The sequence below is a fragment of the Myxine glutinosa genome, chromosome 11 (genome assembly GCF_964187855.1).
Source record: "Myxine glutinosa chromosome 11, kmMyxGlut1.1, whole genome shotgun sequence".
Classification (NCBI taxonomy): domain Eukaryota; kingdom Metazoa; phylum Chordata; class Myxini; order Myxiniformes; family Myxinidae; genus Myxine; species Myxine glutinosa.
In genome coordinates this window covers 61,952,935-61,972,170 of record NC_136271.1, presented here as the reverse complement: position 1 = coordinate 61,972,170, position 19,236 = coordinate 61,952,935, and the positions used below count along the sequence as shown (strand labels likewise).

The 19,236-nt window shown below is 44.2% G+C and overlaps 1 protein-coding gene across 2 annotated transcripts in view; it reads left to right on the top strand.

Annotated features, from left to right (window-relative positions):
- Positions 1 to 19,236, top strand: part of LOC137436719 (choline/ethanolamine transporter flvcr2a-like) — an 86,034-nt gene that overhangs the window by 66,655 nt on the left and 143 nt on the right. The window contains exons 10-11 of one of the 2 annotated variants that reach the window (XM_068130747.2): positions 15,577 to 15,656; positions 17,884 to 19,236. The exon at positions 17,884 to 19,236 is cut by the window's right edge and continues 143 nt beyond it. In XM_068130747.2, the coding sequence (XP_067986848.2) occupies positions 15,577 to 15,630 (54 nt within the window). In that variant the 3' untranslated portion in view covers positions 15,631 to 15,656; positions 17,884 to 19,236. The remainder of the gene's footprint in view (positions 1 to 15,576; positions 15,657 to 17,883) is intronic. The other variant, XM_068130746.2, reaches the window with a different exon arrangement.

Sequence of the window (19,236 nt, the reverse complement as noted above, 5' to 3'; positions counted from 1 at the left end):
CGACCATTCGACCAATTCGATCGATTCGATTCGATTCGATTCATCGAATTCGATTCGATCGACCATTCGACCAATTTGATTTGCCAATCAATTTGACCGACCTTTGCTTGTGTGGAACGGACTGTGAAAACGATGCGGACTATATTGTCGGATACGACACACAAGACAGTGATGACGAACTCTAAATGGCATATTCTGTAATCGTGTATGTTTGATGCCATTGACTGCCTGTGTATATTTTGTCATTGACTGCCTGTGTAGATGTGAAGTTATACTGACTGCATGTGTATATATGATTTTGCTGACTGCCTGTGTATGTTTAGTGATATGAATTATTGTGACACATTTTTATGTTATTAACTGCCTGTACAAAATGATAACATGTATTTGATTATGCAACTTATCGCGAATATAAAGACAGTATTTTGCAATTCAAAACCTTTGATTCGTGTCTTACCATTCCCCATAGCACTAATTTGATACTTTCATTGGATTCATTGTCCCTGAAAATATAGGTTTGGTATATTTTAAAAAGTTTTTAGGGTAATTAGAAACAGAAATAGAACAAAATATGTATTTTACAGTGGCCATTTTGAAAATCCAAAATGGCCGCCATACAGGTATCTCTCCAAATGTAAACATTGATTTTTAGTTTCCTTATGCTATAACCTTTCCAAAAATGTATAGGTTTGCTAATCTACCATGATTTTGAACGAAATATAATTTTTTGACATAGTGAACCTGACTACATGGAGAAAGGAAAATAAAAATGTTTTTGTTTTTTTTTGTTTGTTTTTTTTGGGGGTGGGGGGGGGGGGGATTTAAAACTTTAGACAAAGAGTATTATGTTCGGGGTAGAAGGGAAAAATCTAAGATCCAAGCAAAACACGAAGTAGGGGACTTAAGTTAACAAACACTGACGGGGGTACAAGGCCGCACACGCGGAGCAGAACACGATTGATTAATTACGAGTTACAGGAAATTCAAACCAAAACTAACTATAAACAAACAATAACGCATCGACGATAAAATAACGAGTTGAAATTTGACAAACACACGAATGAAAAAATAACTTCACTTTGGATGCCCGGAGAGAACCAAGCCTCAAGGTCGGAAGCTTCAACAACTAGGCCGCGCGGCACGAAATACTCGACTATTTTATACAGGTATGAAAGATTAACACCGAGAATCTTCCGAGGGACACACAAAAGGTACACACACGTAAGATAAATACAGTTTCGACAAAAATACAATTGTGACAATTACTTAACTTCGAGCGTGCGTGAAGATCGTGGAACAGCCAAGACTCTGGATGCCAGAAGTGAAGGTTTGAAGGGGGATAGGAGCGATTGTGAGTGGAAAGGGAAAAGTGAACGTGAATGCACATGAAGGGCTGCTAACACCGAGTGTAAATCGAGACGGCGCTTCGTGAACAGATGTGGCTCCAATGAACCTTGGGAAACTCCGGATTCCAGAAGTGAAGGCTTGATGGGGGGTAAGAGGGATTGTGAGTGGAGACTGAAGACTGAATGCATGCGAAGCACTGCTTACACCGGGTCTGATAGATTGAGACGGGGGTTTGTGAACAGAAATGGCTCCGATGAACTGCGAGAAACTCTGGATGGCAGAAGTGAACTTATGAAGGGGGATAGGAGTGGCGGGGCCGTGGCTCAGGTCCCCACAGGGATATGGAGATGGGGGATGACACGTAATATGCATGGCTCTGTGATGGGCAGGTTGGGGCAGCGCTACGAGGCAGACAGTGGTGATACGTTCATCAAGGTGCCGAGAAATTCTGGGGTACCGACCCTGATGGCAGACGTAAATCCTGGCAATGAAGGTGGGAGTAAAGCGAGTGGAATGCTATGCCGTGTAACTCATGCATGGTCCAGACTTGGGTGAGCTGCACGATGAGTCACGAGGGGAAGGGCCTTCAGTAGAACGAGATTAGGTGAGGAAGACGGGGCACAGGGAAACGACAAAACATCTTGTGTTGATAAAAAGCAGAAAAATATCTCAAGCAAAGCCACAAACCTCCTATAGGGGAAACCCTATGCCTGTGCGACCACTCCGAGCGGCAGGAAATTGTGCTGTAAAAAAATAATTACTGCAACTTCTCAAGTGAGGAAAAACATCACAGAATCTTGTTTCTCACAGTCTGAGAGTCCTTTAGGTGCTTTTTTGCAAACTCCAAGCGGCTTTCATGTGTCTTTCACTGAGGAGAGGCTTCCGTCTGGCCACTCTGCCATAAATCCCAGATCGGTGGAGTGTTGCAGTGATGGTTGTCCTTTTGGAAGTTTCTCCCATCTCCACACAGGATCTCTGGAGCTCAGCCAGAGTGACCATCGGGTTCTTGGTCACCTCTCTTACCAAGGCCCTTCTCCCCCGATTGCTCAGTTTGGCCGGGCGGCCAGCTCTAGGAAGAGTCCTGGTTGTTCCAAACTTCTTCCATTTATGAATTATGGAGGCCACTGTGCTCTTGGGAACCTTCAATGCAGCAGAATTTTTTTGTAGGCTTTCCCAGATCTGTGCCTCGACACAATCCTGTCTCTGAGCTCTGCAGGCAGCTCCTTCGACCTCCTGGCTTGGTTTTTGCTCTGATATGCATTGTCAGCTGTGAGACCTTATATAGACAGGTGTGTGCCTTTCCCAATCATGTCCAATCAATTGAATTTACCACAGGTGGACTCCAATCAAGGTGTAGAATCATCTCAAATAGGATCAAGAGAAATGGGAGGCACCTGAGCTAAATTTCAAGTGTCATAGCAAAGGGTATGAATACTTATGTCAATGTGATATTTCATTTTTTTCTTTTTAATAAATTTGCAAAACTTTCTAAAATCCTGTTTTCTGTTTTAGTCCGGCAGATATGTGAAGAATTGTGGTAGAATTGTGCCTTTGATGATACAAGCATGAAACTTGGCACACAGTTAGGGCATACCCTTACAGTGAAATTTGGATGTAGGGGCATTCCAGATTTCTCCTTGGCCCAAAATGGCGGCCATTTTACAAAATGGCGGCTAAGAAGGACATATTTACCTATTATTTCAGACTTGTCATTTGTGCTGCTATTGAAACACAATGTAATGAGCATATTATAAATTGTCATGTACATGCTATGCAATACCTTCATACTGGGTTCAAAATTGGAATCTACGGTGGCCTATAAGGGGCAGAACAAATGGTTTACCATTGCAATAGACAGGACTGGTCTAGCGGTTTAATTATTTAACTTTGCATGACTATCTGATTTCTCCTGGGTGTAATTTTGGTTCAATACCTTTATATGAACAACTTTGATGTAGCTTTATGAACTTTCCTATCATAGACTAGGTGACTATAAGGAACAATGCAAGGCTAGTGAAAAGTTACGAAAGCGAATTACTATATTTATGATAATAATGTATGTATTTCTTTTTCAGATGATAACTCGACTGCACTGCACCTTCGCTCATTGACTGTAGTAGCTACCTAGATTTGGTTCCCAATTTGTATATTGATTGGATGGTGGTGGTGGATAATGCTTAATTGACAATGGCCAACAAAAATTTCAAGCTATTAGACCCCCAAAGCCCTAGTACATCTGGAACAAACATGCCTTATCTGACAGATTGGGAGAAGTGTGTGTTATGTCAGGAGGTCACCGATGAGGCCCTTGCCTGTCCAGCTGATTCCAAGCGAACCACAGGGTCCGGATACCAAACTCTTGCAGATTATCTCCTCACCTTCAGCCAGATGGGCTGCCTGCCAAAATCTCTAGAACTGTCCCGCCTGGACGATGGTGAAGGTATCCAGTCAACCTTCCAGAGCCACAAGGCTAAGTGGCATGATTCATGCAGACTGAAATACAACAAAACTGAACTGCATCGGGCACAAAAAAGAGAAACGTCTAGTGAAGAAACCGCAAGTGTCTCAAGAAAGTACACCCGTCACAGAGTACATGTAGACCACACACAGCCACAGCCTGAAAAGTGTTTCTTTTGTGACAAACCAGCGGGTACTAATTCTCTGCGAAAAGCTTCCACCTTCGACCTCGATAAACATGTCAGGACAGCTGCCCTGAAACTAGGAGATCAGGCACTTCTTGCTAAACTGAGTGCAGGTGACCTTATAGCACAAGATGCACAGTACCACGTGAAGTGTCTGGTGTCACTTTATAACAAAGCAAGGGCCACAAGCACAACACTGAATGAACAAGATGATATCAATCACGGTATAGCACTTGGAGAGCTAGTGTCCTACATCGATGATGCCCGCACAGATGCTCTTGTGACACCAGTGTTCAAGCTGGTAGACCTAGCAAGACTATACACCACCAGGCTGGAACAGCTTGGAACAGTCTTGACCAGGCGTGTCCACTCCACCAAACTCAAAGATCGAATCATGACATATTTTCCAGACCTAGAGGAGCACATGTCCGGTCGAGATATTCTGCTTGCTTTCAACCAGGATGTTGGCTCAGCCCTTCAGAAGGCATGTGATCACGACACTGACAGTGATGGAGTTTGTCTTGCTAGAGCCGCAAATATAGTTCGTAGAGACATGTTGAAAATGAACTCAACATTTAGTGGTTCATTTGAAGCCCACTGCCAAGAACATTCGGTACCTAATTCGCTTGTATCACTAGTTTCTATGATCTTGAATGGTCCTAACATCCAAGAGCAGTCAAGCCACTCGTCGGTATCAACACCTACTCTCACAATCTCACAACTCCTTATGTTCAACAGTTACTCACGCCGCAGAGAGAGTAGCAGTACTACCACGTCTACGAGGCACAGTCACAATCGGGAGACTCCCCTGCCTGTGTACCTGGGCACCCTTATCCACACAAAGACTCGAAAAAGAGACCTGGTTGATACTATGTTCAACCTGGGTCTCTCAATCTCCTATGACAGGGTGCTTAGCATCTCCACGGACTTGGGGAACAGAATCTGCCGTTTCTTCCAAAATGAGGGTACAGTTTGCCCCCCTGAGCTAAAAAGTGACCTCTTCACAACTGGGGCAGTGGATAACATTGATCATAACCCCAGTTCAACAAGTGCCCACGACTCCTTCCATGGCACTGGCATTTCACTTTTCCAGCACCCAAATAGCGATAGCCGTGGAGTTCAACGGGTAAACCCAGATGACACATCAACAACAGATGCACACCTGCCACAGTCATACACCATCGTACCTCCTGTTGTTCTGGGTAAATGTGACCCACCTGTACCCAAGCTAGCGGGTCCCAACAAAAGCAACTGCCAACTCATCCCTGAAGCAATGCAGATTGAGTACAGGTAACTGATTATTGTGTTTGAACTGTGGACAGTTATATGTGTACCTAAATAACCAAGACTTGTTAACTTGTGTGGACTTGTTTGTTCTTAATTGTGTTCATTATCTTGCATTTTGACAGGTGGCTGGAGCAGATGGAGAAGACAGTGCTATCTGACACACCACTTAAGGGAGACGAGACAGTATCATGGGCTGGATACCATGCCAGCAAGCAGTCTATTCCAGAAGAACCAGAGTGTAGTGTGGCCTTAACTTCATTGCTGCCTCTCTTCTATGACCAGGCAAAATCTGTGGCAATGATTCGTCACTCCATGGATGTCATCAAGAAAGCAATCGATATTCTGAATCCAGGTCAGATCCCTGTAATCACACTTGATCAGCCACTGTACACACTTGCCAAACAGATCCAATGGAGATGGCCAGAAACACACGGAGAAGATCACTTCGTCATGGTCTTTGGTGGACTCCATATTGAGATGGCAGCATGGAAAACCCTCGGTGACCTTCTGGATAGCAGTGGGTGGACAGGCGTTCTGATGCTTGCAGGGGTTGCTACAAGTGGTACTGCTGATTCCTTCCTGAAAGTGACCCATGTGACACGCACACGACGAGCACACCAAGTCACAGCCAGTACTCTCTATCTTCTCCTGAAGGAAGCCTACAGCCAGTACACCAGTGGACTAGATGAGGGACAGGATACGATACCACTAGATGACTGGTGCGGTGAACAAGCCAATGCAAGTCCACAGTTTCAGTTCTGGTTCCTAATTATGCAGCTAGAACTGGCAGTCCTGATCTATGTGAGATCCGTCTGTGAAGGAAACTTCCAACTGTACACTGATGCTCTGACCAAGCTTGTACCATGGTTCTTCGCCTTGGGACATACAAACTATGCCAGGTGGATCCCAGTTCACTTGCGCGACATGGTGACACTTGCAACAAAGCATCCAACTGTATACGCACAGTTTCTGGCAGGAAACTTCACCATGAAGAAGACTACACGTGCATTCTCTGCCATAGCCTTAGACCAGGCACACGAGCAAAATAATGCATTGGTGAAAGGTGATGGAGGGGCTGTAGGTCTTACGGAGAATGCTGCAGCTTTGCGCCGATGGATGGTGTCTGGTCCAGAGATGGCCAAACTGATCTATAAGTTCGAGGCCACAACAGAAAAAAGAATTAGGAAAACTGAACTAAAACACCATGAACAGACAAAGCACACGCAGGTAGCCTTTGCTCGAGATGTGAGAGCACTCACCCGTGTCATAGGAGAGATGGGGAACCCATTCTGTGACGACAGCAAAGATCTCTTGGTGCTAGACAGCAGAGACCTGGCAGACCCAGCAGTCATCAACACCCTTTACCAGATCGAGAAGCTGGGAAAAGAACAGTATGACACATATGTGAACGAGAGGCTTGTACATCAGACAAAGCCTATCACTGACCCAATAAAAAGAAACAATCTCCCTCTCTTCAGCCGACCCCCAGTCAGAGAGAAGTCAAGAACAGAGTTGAAGGTGGTATCTCTGAAGAATGACTGCGTTCTGTTCTCCAGGCTGTTTATTGCATCCCAGACACGGAATGGAGATCTTGATGAATTCTTTGCACATGAAAACCAAGCTTGTCCCCCTGCATTGTCACAAATGGGCAAAATCCGGCTTGGAACCAAGTCTGATCTGGTTGGGTGCTTAGAAGATCTGATCACCTCACGGGAAAATGATGATGTAAGCCCCCCTGTTGAAGTCATGATCCTGGATGGAGCAGCCATCGTGAACATGCTGGCACCTCGTAATGCGAAGACCTTCTCTGAGTATGCATCACTAGTATTCTTGCCATACATCACATCTCAGATACAAAATAAGAGCAGGGTTGATATTATCTGGGATGAATATTTCCCAGACAGTTTGAAAGCCGACACCAGGAAGACGAGGGGTAAAGGCACCAGGAGACGAGTTGAGCCATCTAGTTCCATCCCTCGAAACTGGCAGGCCTTCCTTCGCATAGACGAGAACAAGGTGGAGTTGTTTGACTTTCTAGCAACGAGGATAGCAAACATTGAGACTGACAAGCAAATCGTCACCACAAACCACAAAGAAGTTTTTTGTACACAGCCACGAGATGTTACTGGTCTTTCCCCGTGTAGTCACGAGGAGGCAGATACAAGGATACTACTCCATGTCCAAGATGCAGTCAGACAGGGCTATACCAAGGTGTCAATCCGCACAGTGGACACAGATGTTTTGATCCTTGCAGTGGCAGCAACTGGATATCTTGACATCGATGAACTCTGGGTTGCTTTTGGCACAGGGAAGAATTTCAGGCACTTGGCAGCTCACGAGATGGTTGTGGCACTGGGACCAAACAAGTGCCGAGGGTTGCCATTCTTCCACGCCTTCACTGGGTGTGACACCGTGTCCTGCTTCGGCGGAAGGGGGAAGAAAACAGCATGGGAAACATGGAAAGCCTATGATGAGGTCACCTCAGCTTTCTGCGCACTGGCTGCCACACCAACCATTTCAACTGCAAATGACAACATGGATCCACTGGAGCGTTTTGTTGTTCTGCTCTACGATCGAACAAGCAGCCAGGAACATGTTAACGATGCCCGCAAGCATCTCTTCACCCAGACTGGTAGATCAATAGAGGCTATCCCACCAACGCAAGAAGCCCTCAGACAACACATCAAGAGAGCTGCCTACCAAGCCGGCTTTTGTTGGGGCCAGATGATGATTTGCGCACCTGAGCTCCCATCGCCAAGTGAATGGGGTTGGAAACAGAGTAATAACGGCTGGGGGATATATTGGACAACCCTCACAGAGGCAACTGAGGCATGCCGACAATTGATTAGATGTGGATGCAAGAAGGGTTGCAGGAAACAGTGCAAGTGTGTTAAGGCCGCACTCCAGTGCTCAGCTCTGTGTCACTGTGCAGGGGAGTGCACACGATAGTATACAGGAGGAATAACACACCTGTTACATATACACAAACATGTGGAAGACTGTTTTGTAGACTGTTTTATAGTGAAAGTCACTTCCACAGCGTTAATGTGGCATTTTCACTTCATTTCCATTGTGTTTCTGGAGTTTGCTCAAAATAGCTCAAAAAGTAATTATTTTTGTAAAGAATAAGGACCAAATAAATGTTATGTGAGTTTGTTGACATTTAATTATGATCTTACAACCTGTTTACGTGAAAAAAACATCATAGGTGTGCTTGAGCAATAAGTAAATCTAGTTTTATAGACATCTGGATCTCGCGAGATCTTGGAGACGGTGGGAGGGATTTTCGAAGCTCCACACGGTCTCCACGTTTTTCGAAGTTAAGTCTGTTCACAATTGTATTTTGTCGAAACTGTATTTATCTTTCGGTGTGTGAAGTTATTGTGTGCAACTTTGGTTGTTTCTCGGTGTTTATCTTTCATAAATTGATCGTCTATTTGCCGTGTCGTGTCTTGAGGCCTTGTACAGTGTGCACTGTACAACCTTGAGGTTTTTCTCTCAGCGGTCCGTCTTTTGTGATCCAATAACTTTCGTTCTCTGTATGCCCAGTCTTTTCACCCATAGACTTCCTTGTGTAAATCTCAACTCAAAAAAAAAAAAAAAAAAACAACTTTTCCTTCTCTGTTCTCATTCGTTTATTCATTCTTATTCGTTCGTTCGTTCTTCGACCACGTGTTTCTCCCCCATTTCCCCAGATAGTTTTCACTCATTAACCTTCAATGTTTACACTTTCCCCTCAAGTTATGTATTCCGTCATATTTTATAACACCTTTTTCTTCTTCTTCTTTAAAAGGCTGCTTTCGACTTGCTCACCAAATCAATTCATCCCAAAAAAAATATCCATCTCCTATAGTGCCTTTTTTCTACATTCCCTAAACTCTCCTGCACTCCATCCTCCATCCAGCGTCCTTAAACGTATTTTTAACTCGAAGGTCACAAGAAACTCATTTTGCAATAAATGTTCGTTTCCCATAAATCGTACACTTTCAAAAATCCAATCTCACCCCTCCCCTCCAAATCTTCCCCATAACCCCTCCCCTCCAAATCTTCCCCATCACCCCTCCCCTCCAAATCTTCCCCATCACCCATCCCTTTCAAATCTCCCCCCTTGCCCCCTCCCTCCTAAACTACCCCCTCACCCCTCCCCGCCAAGACGCCCCCTCGCCCCTCCCCTCCTAGACTCCTGCCTCACCCCTCCCCTCCAAATCTCCCCCATATCCCATCCCTTTCAAATCCCTCCCCTTGTCCCTTCCCTCCCAAACTCCCCCCTCACCCCTCCCCTTCAAATCTCCCCACCCTCATTGCTTCTCAATTTCCCCCCTCTCACTCCCCCTCCTCAAAGCGTCCTCCCCGCTTCTTCCCCCTTCAAACTCTCACCTCCATCTCCCCCAACCTTCTGCCTCGCTCTTCCCCCTCCTCAAATAACACCTCATTGTGGCTCACCCAATCACCATCAAACCTTTTGTCCGCCCCATCCTTCCCTTTCTCCGAGCTATTCTGAAATCTCTGACACACCTTCAACAGCTCTCCCTACCTCTTCCACCTCTTCCACATCTTACCCTACCCCTCCTCCCCCCTGTTCTGTATCTGATGCTCCCCCTTCCTCTTCATTAACGGTATGGACCTCAAACATCCGGGGCCTTCGTTCAAACTTAACTGATCTCTCCATACAGGTTGCTTCTGTCAAACCAGACGTGATCTGCTTAACAGAAACTTTCCTCCTTTATGATGTCTCTGATTCCATAGTATCTCTCCCGGGCTACTCCCTCCTCCGGTATGATAGACCTGAGCCTCGTCCTGGAGGCGGGGTTGCTATCTTTATCAAAAACTCTCATCCTCACTCGCCCTGCACTGCACTCTCTCCACCTCACCCCCAGGAATACCTCTGGCTACGGCTTCCCCTTCGCTCCCACCTCTTGTTCATATGTGTGTTGTACCGTCCACCAAACAGTGATGACTCCATCTACATCTCGCTGTCTGATGATATGGACCAACTTCTATCTACTCATCCAAACTCTCTCTTCCTCATATGTGGTGATTTCAACTGTCATCATGCCAGTTGGCTGGGTGTGGGTACCTCTCTCACCAGCCATGGCTCCTCAGCAAAGGACTTCTGCGACTCACTGGGACTGACACAATCTGTCAATTTCCCGACCCGGATCTCAGTCAACGGAACATCTTCTCTTCTGGACTTGGTTATGACTAACTTCCCTGAAAATGTCTGCTGCTCTTCTTCTGCTCCGATCGGATCATCTGATCATGTCCTTGTTAAAGTGGACATCTCTCTGACCATCCTCAGGGAGCCTGCTCAGCGTCGACGAGTCTGGCATTTCACTCAGGCCAACTGGCACGGTCTTCAAGCAGCCATCAATCATCTGGACTGGTCTCCCATCTCTACCACCTCTGACATCAACTCATCCTGGGAATTCTTCCAAAGTAAATTGCTCTCTCTCATGCACAGATTTATCCCATCTCGTCTTCAGTTGTCATACCCTTCCTCCCGTCCATGGTACACGGAATCTTGTGGTGAGGCTGTTGCCCAGAAACAACTTGCCTTCGTCTCCTGGAAAGCAAATCCAACGGAAGGAAATCTCATTTCCTTTCACAAAGCCCGAAACAAGTGTGTGTCCACCCTCAGGAGAGCCAGGAAACAATATCTCTCCGTTCTCAAGACCGAACTCTCTTATCTGTCTCCCTCTTCCAAATCCTGGTGGCGTCTGGTCAAATCCGTTTCTGGTGTTTGTTCCCCCTCCATCCCCTCCCTTACCTCAAACGGCTACACAGCTGACTCCGCACGTGAAAAAGCTGAATGCCTCAACTCTGTGTTTGCCTCTAAATCTTGTGTCCCAAACCCATCCCTCTCTGTACCCACCATACCCAGTCGTACCCTGCTGCTCCTCGACTCCGTGTCCTTTCCTCCTGACAAGGTGGAAAAGTTTCTGTCAACCCTCGACTCTGATTCTGCAACTGGACCCGACGGCATCAGCCCACGGGTCCTAAAATCCTGCTCTGCTGCTCTATCTCACCCTCTCTCTGTTCTCTTCACCCTCTCTTTTGCTCAAGGTCAACTGCCATCTGCTTGGAAATCAGCCAACATCACCGCTTTGCACAAAAAAGGTGCAAAAACAGATCCTAGCAACAACAGACCAATCAGCCTTCTCCCAATTATCAGCAAAGTCATGGAATCCATCATTGCTTCGGAAATGAAATCTTTCCTCTTCTCCAATGGCTTGATCTCTGATCATCAATTTGGTTTCAGACCAGGTCACTCTACTCTGGACATGCTGCTTCTGCTGTCTCAACAATGGATGGAGGTCCTCAATGCCAAACAGGAAATTAGAGCTGTCTCCCTCGACATATCACGTGCCTTCGACACGGTCTGGCACCCCGCTCTGCTCACCAAACTCTCCTCCTTTGGTATCCATGGAAATCTCCACGCATGGCTGGCGGACTTCCTCTCTAGTCGTCGTCAACGTGTGGCCCTGAATGGGTTTCTCTCATCTCCTCTTCCTGTTCAGGCTGGAGTTCCCCAAGGCAGTGTTCTGGGCCCCGTGCTTTTTGTGGTCTTCATCAATGATCTCTCTGACTCTCTCGAAAATCCTCTCTATCTCTTTGCTGATGACTCCACTCTCTGCCGCTCCATTCCTCTTCCCTCAGATCGGCAGTCTGCTGCCTCCTCACTCTCTGAAGACCTGGACAAAATCACAGACTGGTCAAACAAGTGGAACATGTCTTTCAATCCTGACAAATATCACACTCTTACTATGTCTCTCCGAAAAGATCGACTGGACAACCCTCCCATCTACTTTCTCAACAATCCTCTCCAAGAAGTTCTGTCGCTCAAGATTTTGGGTCTCACTATCTGCCATGATCTTTCTTGGGAAAACCACATTTCCAAGCTGGCCTCCAAAGCCAGTCGCCGACTGGGCATCCTCCGTCGTGCGAAGTCCTTCCTCGGCACACCTGAGCTCCTCACCACATACAAGGCTTTCATCCGCAGCTCAATGGAATACTGTTCTCCCCTATGGGCCGGTGCTCCTGCCTCACACCTAGCTCGGCTTCACGCTGTTGAAACCAAAGCTTTCAGAATTATTGGAATCTCCCGCGATGAAGCTATCTCTGAGGGCCTTTCACTCACTCACCGCAGGCAGGTAGGTGGTCTTTCTGTCTTCTACCGACTCCTCTCCGGCCTTGCACCCCCAGCTCTCTCTGTGCTCTGTCCCCCAAATATTCCTACAGGTCGCACAAGATCTGCCAGCAACCCTCTGATGGTTAAACTGCCGAAATCTCGGCTCTCTGCTCACCTTCACTCTTTCATTCCTCTTTTCTCCCGCCTCTGGAACAAACTCCCTCACTCCCTTCAATCCCACTCCTCCCTCCAGGTCTTTAAAACAGCTGTTCACCACCATCTCTTATCTTCCCCCATCCAAAACCTTGATCTTTTCTACCCCTGCTAATTCACCCCAGATCCACCTTGTTTGAAATTCCAACTTCTTTCCTGGAAGTCCTGGCAGTGTCCATATGTTTTATACCTCTCCCACCGCCCCCTTCCCATGCCCCCCCCCCCCCAAAGCCCTCGCCCTCTCTCAGATCTCTCGATGTCTCCATGTCTCTCGGTCCCTGCTCTCAAATGTTGTGTTTGTGTCCTTCCCCCTCTCTCCCCATCTTGTCTACCGCTCCCGATGTTATATGTTTTATGTGTCGCTTTGTCTTTTTGTGTGATTAATGTTCGCTCTTTCACGAGCCTCGATCTTGTATACAAAAAAAAAAAAAAAAAAAAAAAAAATCGGTACTGTGTATCTTATTATCCGTAAACGGCCATTTTTAAAATGGCCGCCATTTTGTCCCTAGGAAAAGATTTGAATGCCCCTATATCCAAAAATCTTCCTAGTAGTATGCTCTATCAGTGTTCAAAATTTCATGCTTGTATCACCAAAAGCACAATTTTTTCACATATCTGCTGGGCTATTTGTCATTATGGGGTATTGAGTGTAGATTGATGAGGGAAAAAATGAATTTAAGCGATTTCAGTATAAGGCTGCAACATAACAAAATGTGAAAAAAGTGAAGGGGTCTGAATACTTTCTGAATGCACTGTATAAAAACTCCTTGGTGTAAAATCAGGTGTAAAAAAACCCCAAAAAAACAACCTTGGTTTCCCTCCCATATAAATGTAATTGAGTGGGTGGGCTATGGTCATCCAGCAATCAAAAAGCAGCTTTTTCAGAATCTCATGCACAGCAGCCAATCCGATCGAAGGGTTAACCAACCAATGGTAAGCCATGATGGTGATGTTAATGCCATTATTGTGGTGATATTTACTCCAATCAGCAGTGATCACGTGTCAATGTGTCCAGCCTCTTCCCTATGTGGGTCATTACTGCCCTTACACAGTAACGGAGTGTAAGCCTGTAGTAAGGCTACCGTTTCTTCCGTCAGGGGTAAGTTTGACCTTGCTGTGTGCCATGCTTCCAACATCCATCTCCTGGCACAATGTGGAGTTGCAGCCAGGATGCTCATCCTCATCCTCATCCCATACCAGAGTGTGGCCCGCTCGAAAGCCATGCTTTGCAATGGCCGACCTTTCAGGATGGTTACATTCAAATATATTATGATGTTTTTTGAGGCGTTGGTCCAAAATCCTTCAGGTCTTTCCCACATACCTTCAGGTCTTTCCCAGCTTCACAGCTGCATGGAATTGTGTACAGGACACCTGCCCAATCGTTTCTGTCCACTCTGTCGTTGACCTTGCTCAGGGCCTGTCGTATGGTATACATGTGTCTGAAATTAACCCTTACCCCTGCTGACCTCAAAATTTTGCTAACCCGTTGTGTTACACTAAGTATAAAGGGTAATACACAGATATATTGGGACCTTGCGTTTGGGAGAGGAGGGTGAAGACCTCGGTCTGGTGGGAGGAGAGCAAATATGGGACAGAGTTGAGGCTTTGGGATAAGGGGATGGGGGGTCAGGATTGAGTTTTTTGGGTAGTTGGGTGGCAGTTGAGGATTTGTAATGGGGGAGAAGAGTCGATGGCTTAGAGTAGGGAAGGGATTTACACCTGAGGGTTGGGATGGGTAGGGTAAAGACTTGGGGTTTGTGAAGGGGGGAAGGGGGAGGAGTTGAGGGTGGAGAATTGAGGACTTGGTCACATTTTACATTACTGCACGTAGAATTTCCACGGGTCCCTGCTAGTCATACGATACCATACTTAATAGGGTTATGGCATATGTACATATGTATGTATATATTTATGCATCCAAAACTCCAAGGATTGCATTTTTCATCAATTAAAATGAGTACATGACTTTTCTTTTTTTTTCAGGAAACTTGAGCTAGATTTCAAATGTAAACATATAAGTGCACACAAAATAATTAAAATTGAAATTAATTAGATAATGAAACTCTCAGAGCATGGTTAAATGAGCTGAAAGAGAATATTTATGGTATTTCCATGGAGCTGTCATAGGGCACTTCCGTAATAATAATATAAGAATATTATTAATACGAGATGCAATATCTCGTGGTATTAATGCAATGCAGTTCGATTCCTTTCGAAATGGTGTAAAAAGGCACAGTGACTAATATTTCAAACTGGATTTCGATATCCTTGGACGTTTTTTGAATGAATACTTTGCAGTCAGGTGAAGTGGGTAAAGCCTTGTTTCATTATTTCCTTCACCGGTGTGACTTCAATACCAATGGCGCATCATCGACAGGTGTCACTGCATTAGCAGAATTGCCATGCCCACTGAAATGCTGCAAACTGGCAGTGAGATGCTGCATATGAATAAATGGATTTGCAGTCGGGTTTACTCATTAAAACACCTTCATTAATAGTAATATCAGGGTTAAAGCATCAGGGTACAAGCTAAGCTTGCCATCCAACAAATAAAGTAAAGGAGCAGTTGTCATCCGAACATTAATGCAGGAGACCCATCTATCTGCCTTGGTTGCTGGTGGATGTTAAAGATCCCTCAATGTCTTTTCATGAAGAGCAGGCCATTGTGTGCTGGCACCCGAACCAAATAATTGCATCCTGACTGCTATTGTTGGAAAGGCAATAGCAAACCACTCACAGTGTATTTGATTGTCCAGAAAGCTATGTCAGCAATTCCTGACATTTTAAATGGAAATGGGATTAATGTAATCCCAAACTTTGCACTTTGAGAATATATCATTGCAGTAATCGGTAACAAACAAAAAAAATCTTGTCCAACACCATTTCTTTGATTTTCTTTATCTCGCTTGATTTCTTGCTTGCAATCGATTCAATCACAAGCCTCTGATTCTGTTTAAGGTGCGTGGTGGCTATACTACATTTCATGATGTCAATGAAGAGCATGTGAACTGATCTATTGATCCTTTACGGTCCTCGAGGTATGTTTGATTTTGTCTGTCCAGACAGATAATCTTAATTTAATAATAATTGCCTTATAACCACCCACTCCTCTCTCCTCCTTCCTACACCATACCTGTAAACCTTTAGCAATGCTGACATGAAGACAAAAATGAAGAAAGCACTTTGTAATTGCTTTGTTATTATAGAGTAGATTCCCCGAGTGCAGAGCAGAGTGATTTTAGTGTCCAAAGGAGTTCAATAATGTGGATGAAATGAGATGTCAGACTGTTGCTACTTTGTGGATTTCTGTTTTTGCCACAAAGTTGGTTGATTATAAAGTAGAATAATAGAATCCACCCCACCCCTATATTCCCATCCTCCCATTTCCCTTCTTCCCATCCTCCCATTTCCCTTCTTCCCCAACTTCCTTAGGTCACATCAGTAGCAACTGGGATTGTGTCGTGAGTGGAGTTGGTATCATATGGGTATTTATTGGTATTATTACCAGCAAATAACTCATCCTTACAGAAGGGTTATTATTATTATTTCTAATAAGTTTTTTTTGCATTTCAAACTTTTTTTATTTCCTGTGTGTGTACAACAATAATTATATAATTATACTAGAATAATCTTCAGTTACTTGTAGCATGGCTTATTGATTCACGTTTTCTTCAATGCAATTAGGACATCGAAATTATTTTGATTTTTGTTGTGATTTTGCTCTTGTATTAATAATTTATAACCCTTATATTTCTGTGTAAAATTGGGGGATGGGGAGCATCGCTGAACAGCAATCTTCAAGTCTTTCTACAGATTCTCAATGGTATTCAAGTCTGGGCTTTGGCTGGGCCATTCAATGAATTTCACATTATTGTTCTGAAGCCATTCCAGTGTTGCTTTGCCTGTGTGCTTGGGGTCAGCGCCCTGTTGGAATGTAAATCTTCACTGCAGTCTAAGGTCTTTTGCACTCTGAAGCAGGCTATCCTCAAGGATTTGCCTGTATTTGACTCCATTCATTGTTCCCTCTATCCTTACAAGGTTCCCAGTCCTTGCCGCTGAAAAGCATCCCCATAGAATGATGCTGCCACCACCATGCTTCACGGTGGGGATGGTGTTAGATAGGTGATGAGCTGTGCCCAGTTTCTGCAATATGTATCACTTTCCTTTCAGGCCAAAAAGTTCAATTTGCATCTCATCAGACCACAGAATATTTTGCATCATGTTCTGAGTCTTTCACATGTCTTTTTGCAAACGCCTGGCATGCTGGGATGTGACGTGGCTTATGTCTGGACACTCGCCCATAAAGTCTATATTTGTGAAGTGCCGCAGAGACTATTGTCCTTCCGGCAGGTTCTACCATCTCAGCCAAGGAACCATGTAGTTCTGTCAGAGTGGTCATTGGGTTCTTGCTCACCTGTCTGACCAAGGTCCTTCTTGCCTGGTTGCTCAGTTTGCTCGGACGGCCAACTCTAGGAAGAGTCTGGGTTGTTCTATATTCTTTCCATTTCCGAAGTAATGATTGAGCTCACTGTACTTTTGGGAACTTTCAACAATCTATAAATTGTTTTATACCCTTCCCCGGATCTACACCTCCTCACATTCTATCTTGGAGATCTACGGACAGTTCCTTGGACTTCATGGTAGAGTTTCTGCTCTGACATGCATCGTCAACTGTATGACCTTATATACAAAGGTGTGTGTCTTTCTAAATCATGTCCAATCAATTGAATTGGCCACAGGTGGACTCCAATCAAGTTGTATAAACATCTTATGGATGATCAACGGAAACTGGATGAAGCTGAGCTCAATTTGGAGTGCCATAGCAAAGGGGTTGCATATTTTTGACTCAAGACATTTCAGCTTTTCATTTTTAATTATTTTATAAAACTTCTTAAAAATAAATTCCACTTTGACATTATGGGGTATTATGTGTGAATCCATGACAAAAATCTCAATGGAATCCATTTAAATTCAGGTTGTAGCACAACAAAATGTGAAATAGTCGAGGGGTGTGAATACTTTCTGAAGACGCTGTATTATTTGGGTTCATCGCAGTGAGGCAATACTTTTAATCAATATTTGGCAAAAGCTATATTCTGTAAGTTAGTCTCGCTGTCTCTTGCACAACCTATTGGAAAACAGAAATCAACATTTTCTTTTTAATTTATAAAGCCCTTGTTTTACATGCCAAGTTGTCGTTTTTTCATGAAAGCTGTCAAAAGTTTATGTCTTGTGCACAAATCGAATGCGTTTTATGATTTGCAGATCCAAGAGATGCAAAAACCGGCCATATGGAAGACAGAAGACAGCGTGTCTTGTTGAATCCACAGGGAGAGGACCAGTCTTTCATTATATGATAGTGTCAGATTCATGAAGACTACCCTTTTAAAATATTTATTTAGCCTTTAAATACATTTGTGGAGAGCACAATTTATGTTGATGTCACTTTATAACAAAGTATACTTGAAGGCAATATGGGTAAAATATTTTTTAGGGTAAACTGTAAAAAAAGAAAGTACATGACAGTGCTGGTTTTATAAACATCTGTAGATTGTACTTCTATTTGTCAGTATAGATTTGTAATTCACATTAAAGTGCACGAATGTATTTAAATTTGTTTATTACCTCCACCACCAAAGGTAGATGGAGGTTATGTTTTTACACCTGTCTGTCTGTTTGTGAACAAGATATCTCAAAAAGTTGTGGATGGATTTGGACAAAATTTAGCAGAGAGGTAGCGTATGTGACAAAGACAAAAAGATTAGATTTTGGTGAAGATCCGGATTCGGATCCAGCTAGTATAATTTTTTAAGCGATTCTTCACCATTGGGAGATGGGGCCAAAAACGATACAGCAGGATATCTCAAAAAATTGTGGACGCATTTGGACGAAACTTGGTGGACAGGTTGGGTGTCTGACAAGGACGATTCGATTTTGGTGAAGATCTCAATATGGATTCGGATGCGAGAGTTATTTAAATTTTTAAGTGATTCTTCACCATTGAATGACCGGGCTAAAACCAAAATAGAGCAGAATATCTCAAAAAGTTGTGGACGGATGTTTTGCTTAAATGTGATTCTGTATTGTGATTTTCTGGTCTACTCTGGGATACAAAATGTAAACTGTTCACCTGGTGGAGGTATGCTCTCCACCGAGTTCCGTTCTAGTTCTGCATGTGATTTATGTCCAATTTCCACAATAACTAGAGAACGACACTCGTAGAATGCATAGTCTCACCTCACACATTCATTCTGAACAAAAACAGCATTGTTAACTGAACACGCTACTAGTACAGCCCACTGCAATTATGGCCCATATACCCATATAATCTATGCAACCTATTATGTCAAATAGTTTATAGGCATTACATTGGGTCGTAGATCAGATATATGAAGTTTATGATTTTTCGGATAAAGATTTCAATTTAAGCAATTATGGCTGGAATAAGACTTCACTGATGACGTCATTGCTAACGCCCAAAATACCCATGGGGAATTGATGACAGATGTCAAGTTTCACCTTTTTTCATTGCATTGAAAATTATGTCCGTTTTCTATTAAAGTTGCGCATCAGTTGGAGAAGTGGTTGCAGAGAAAACCATTTGTAAACGAATAATAT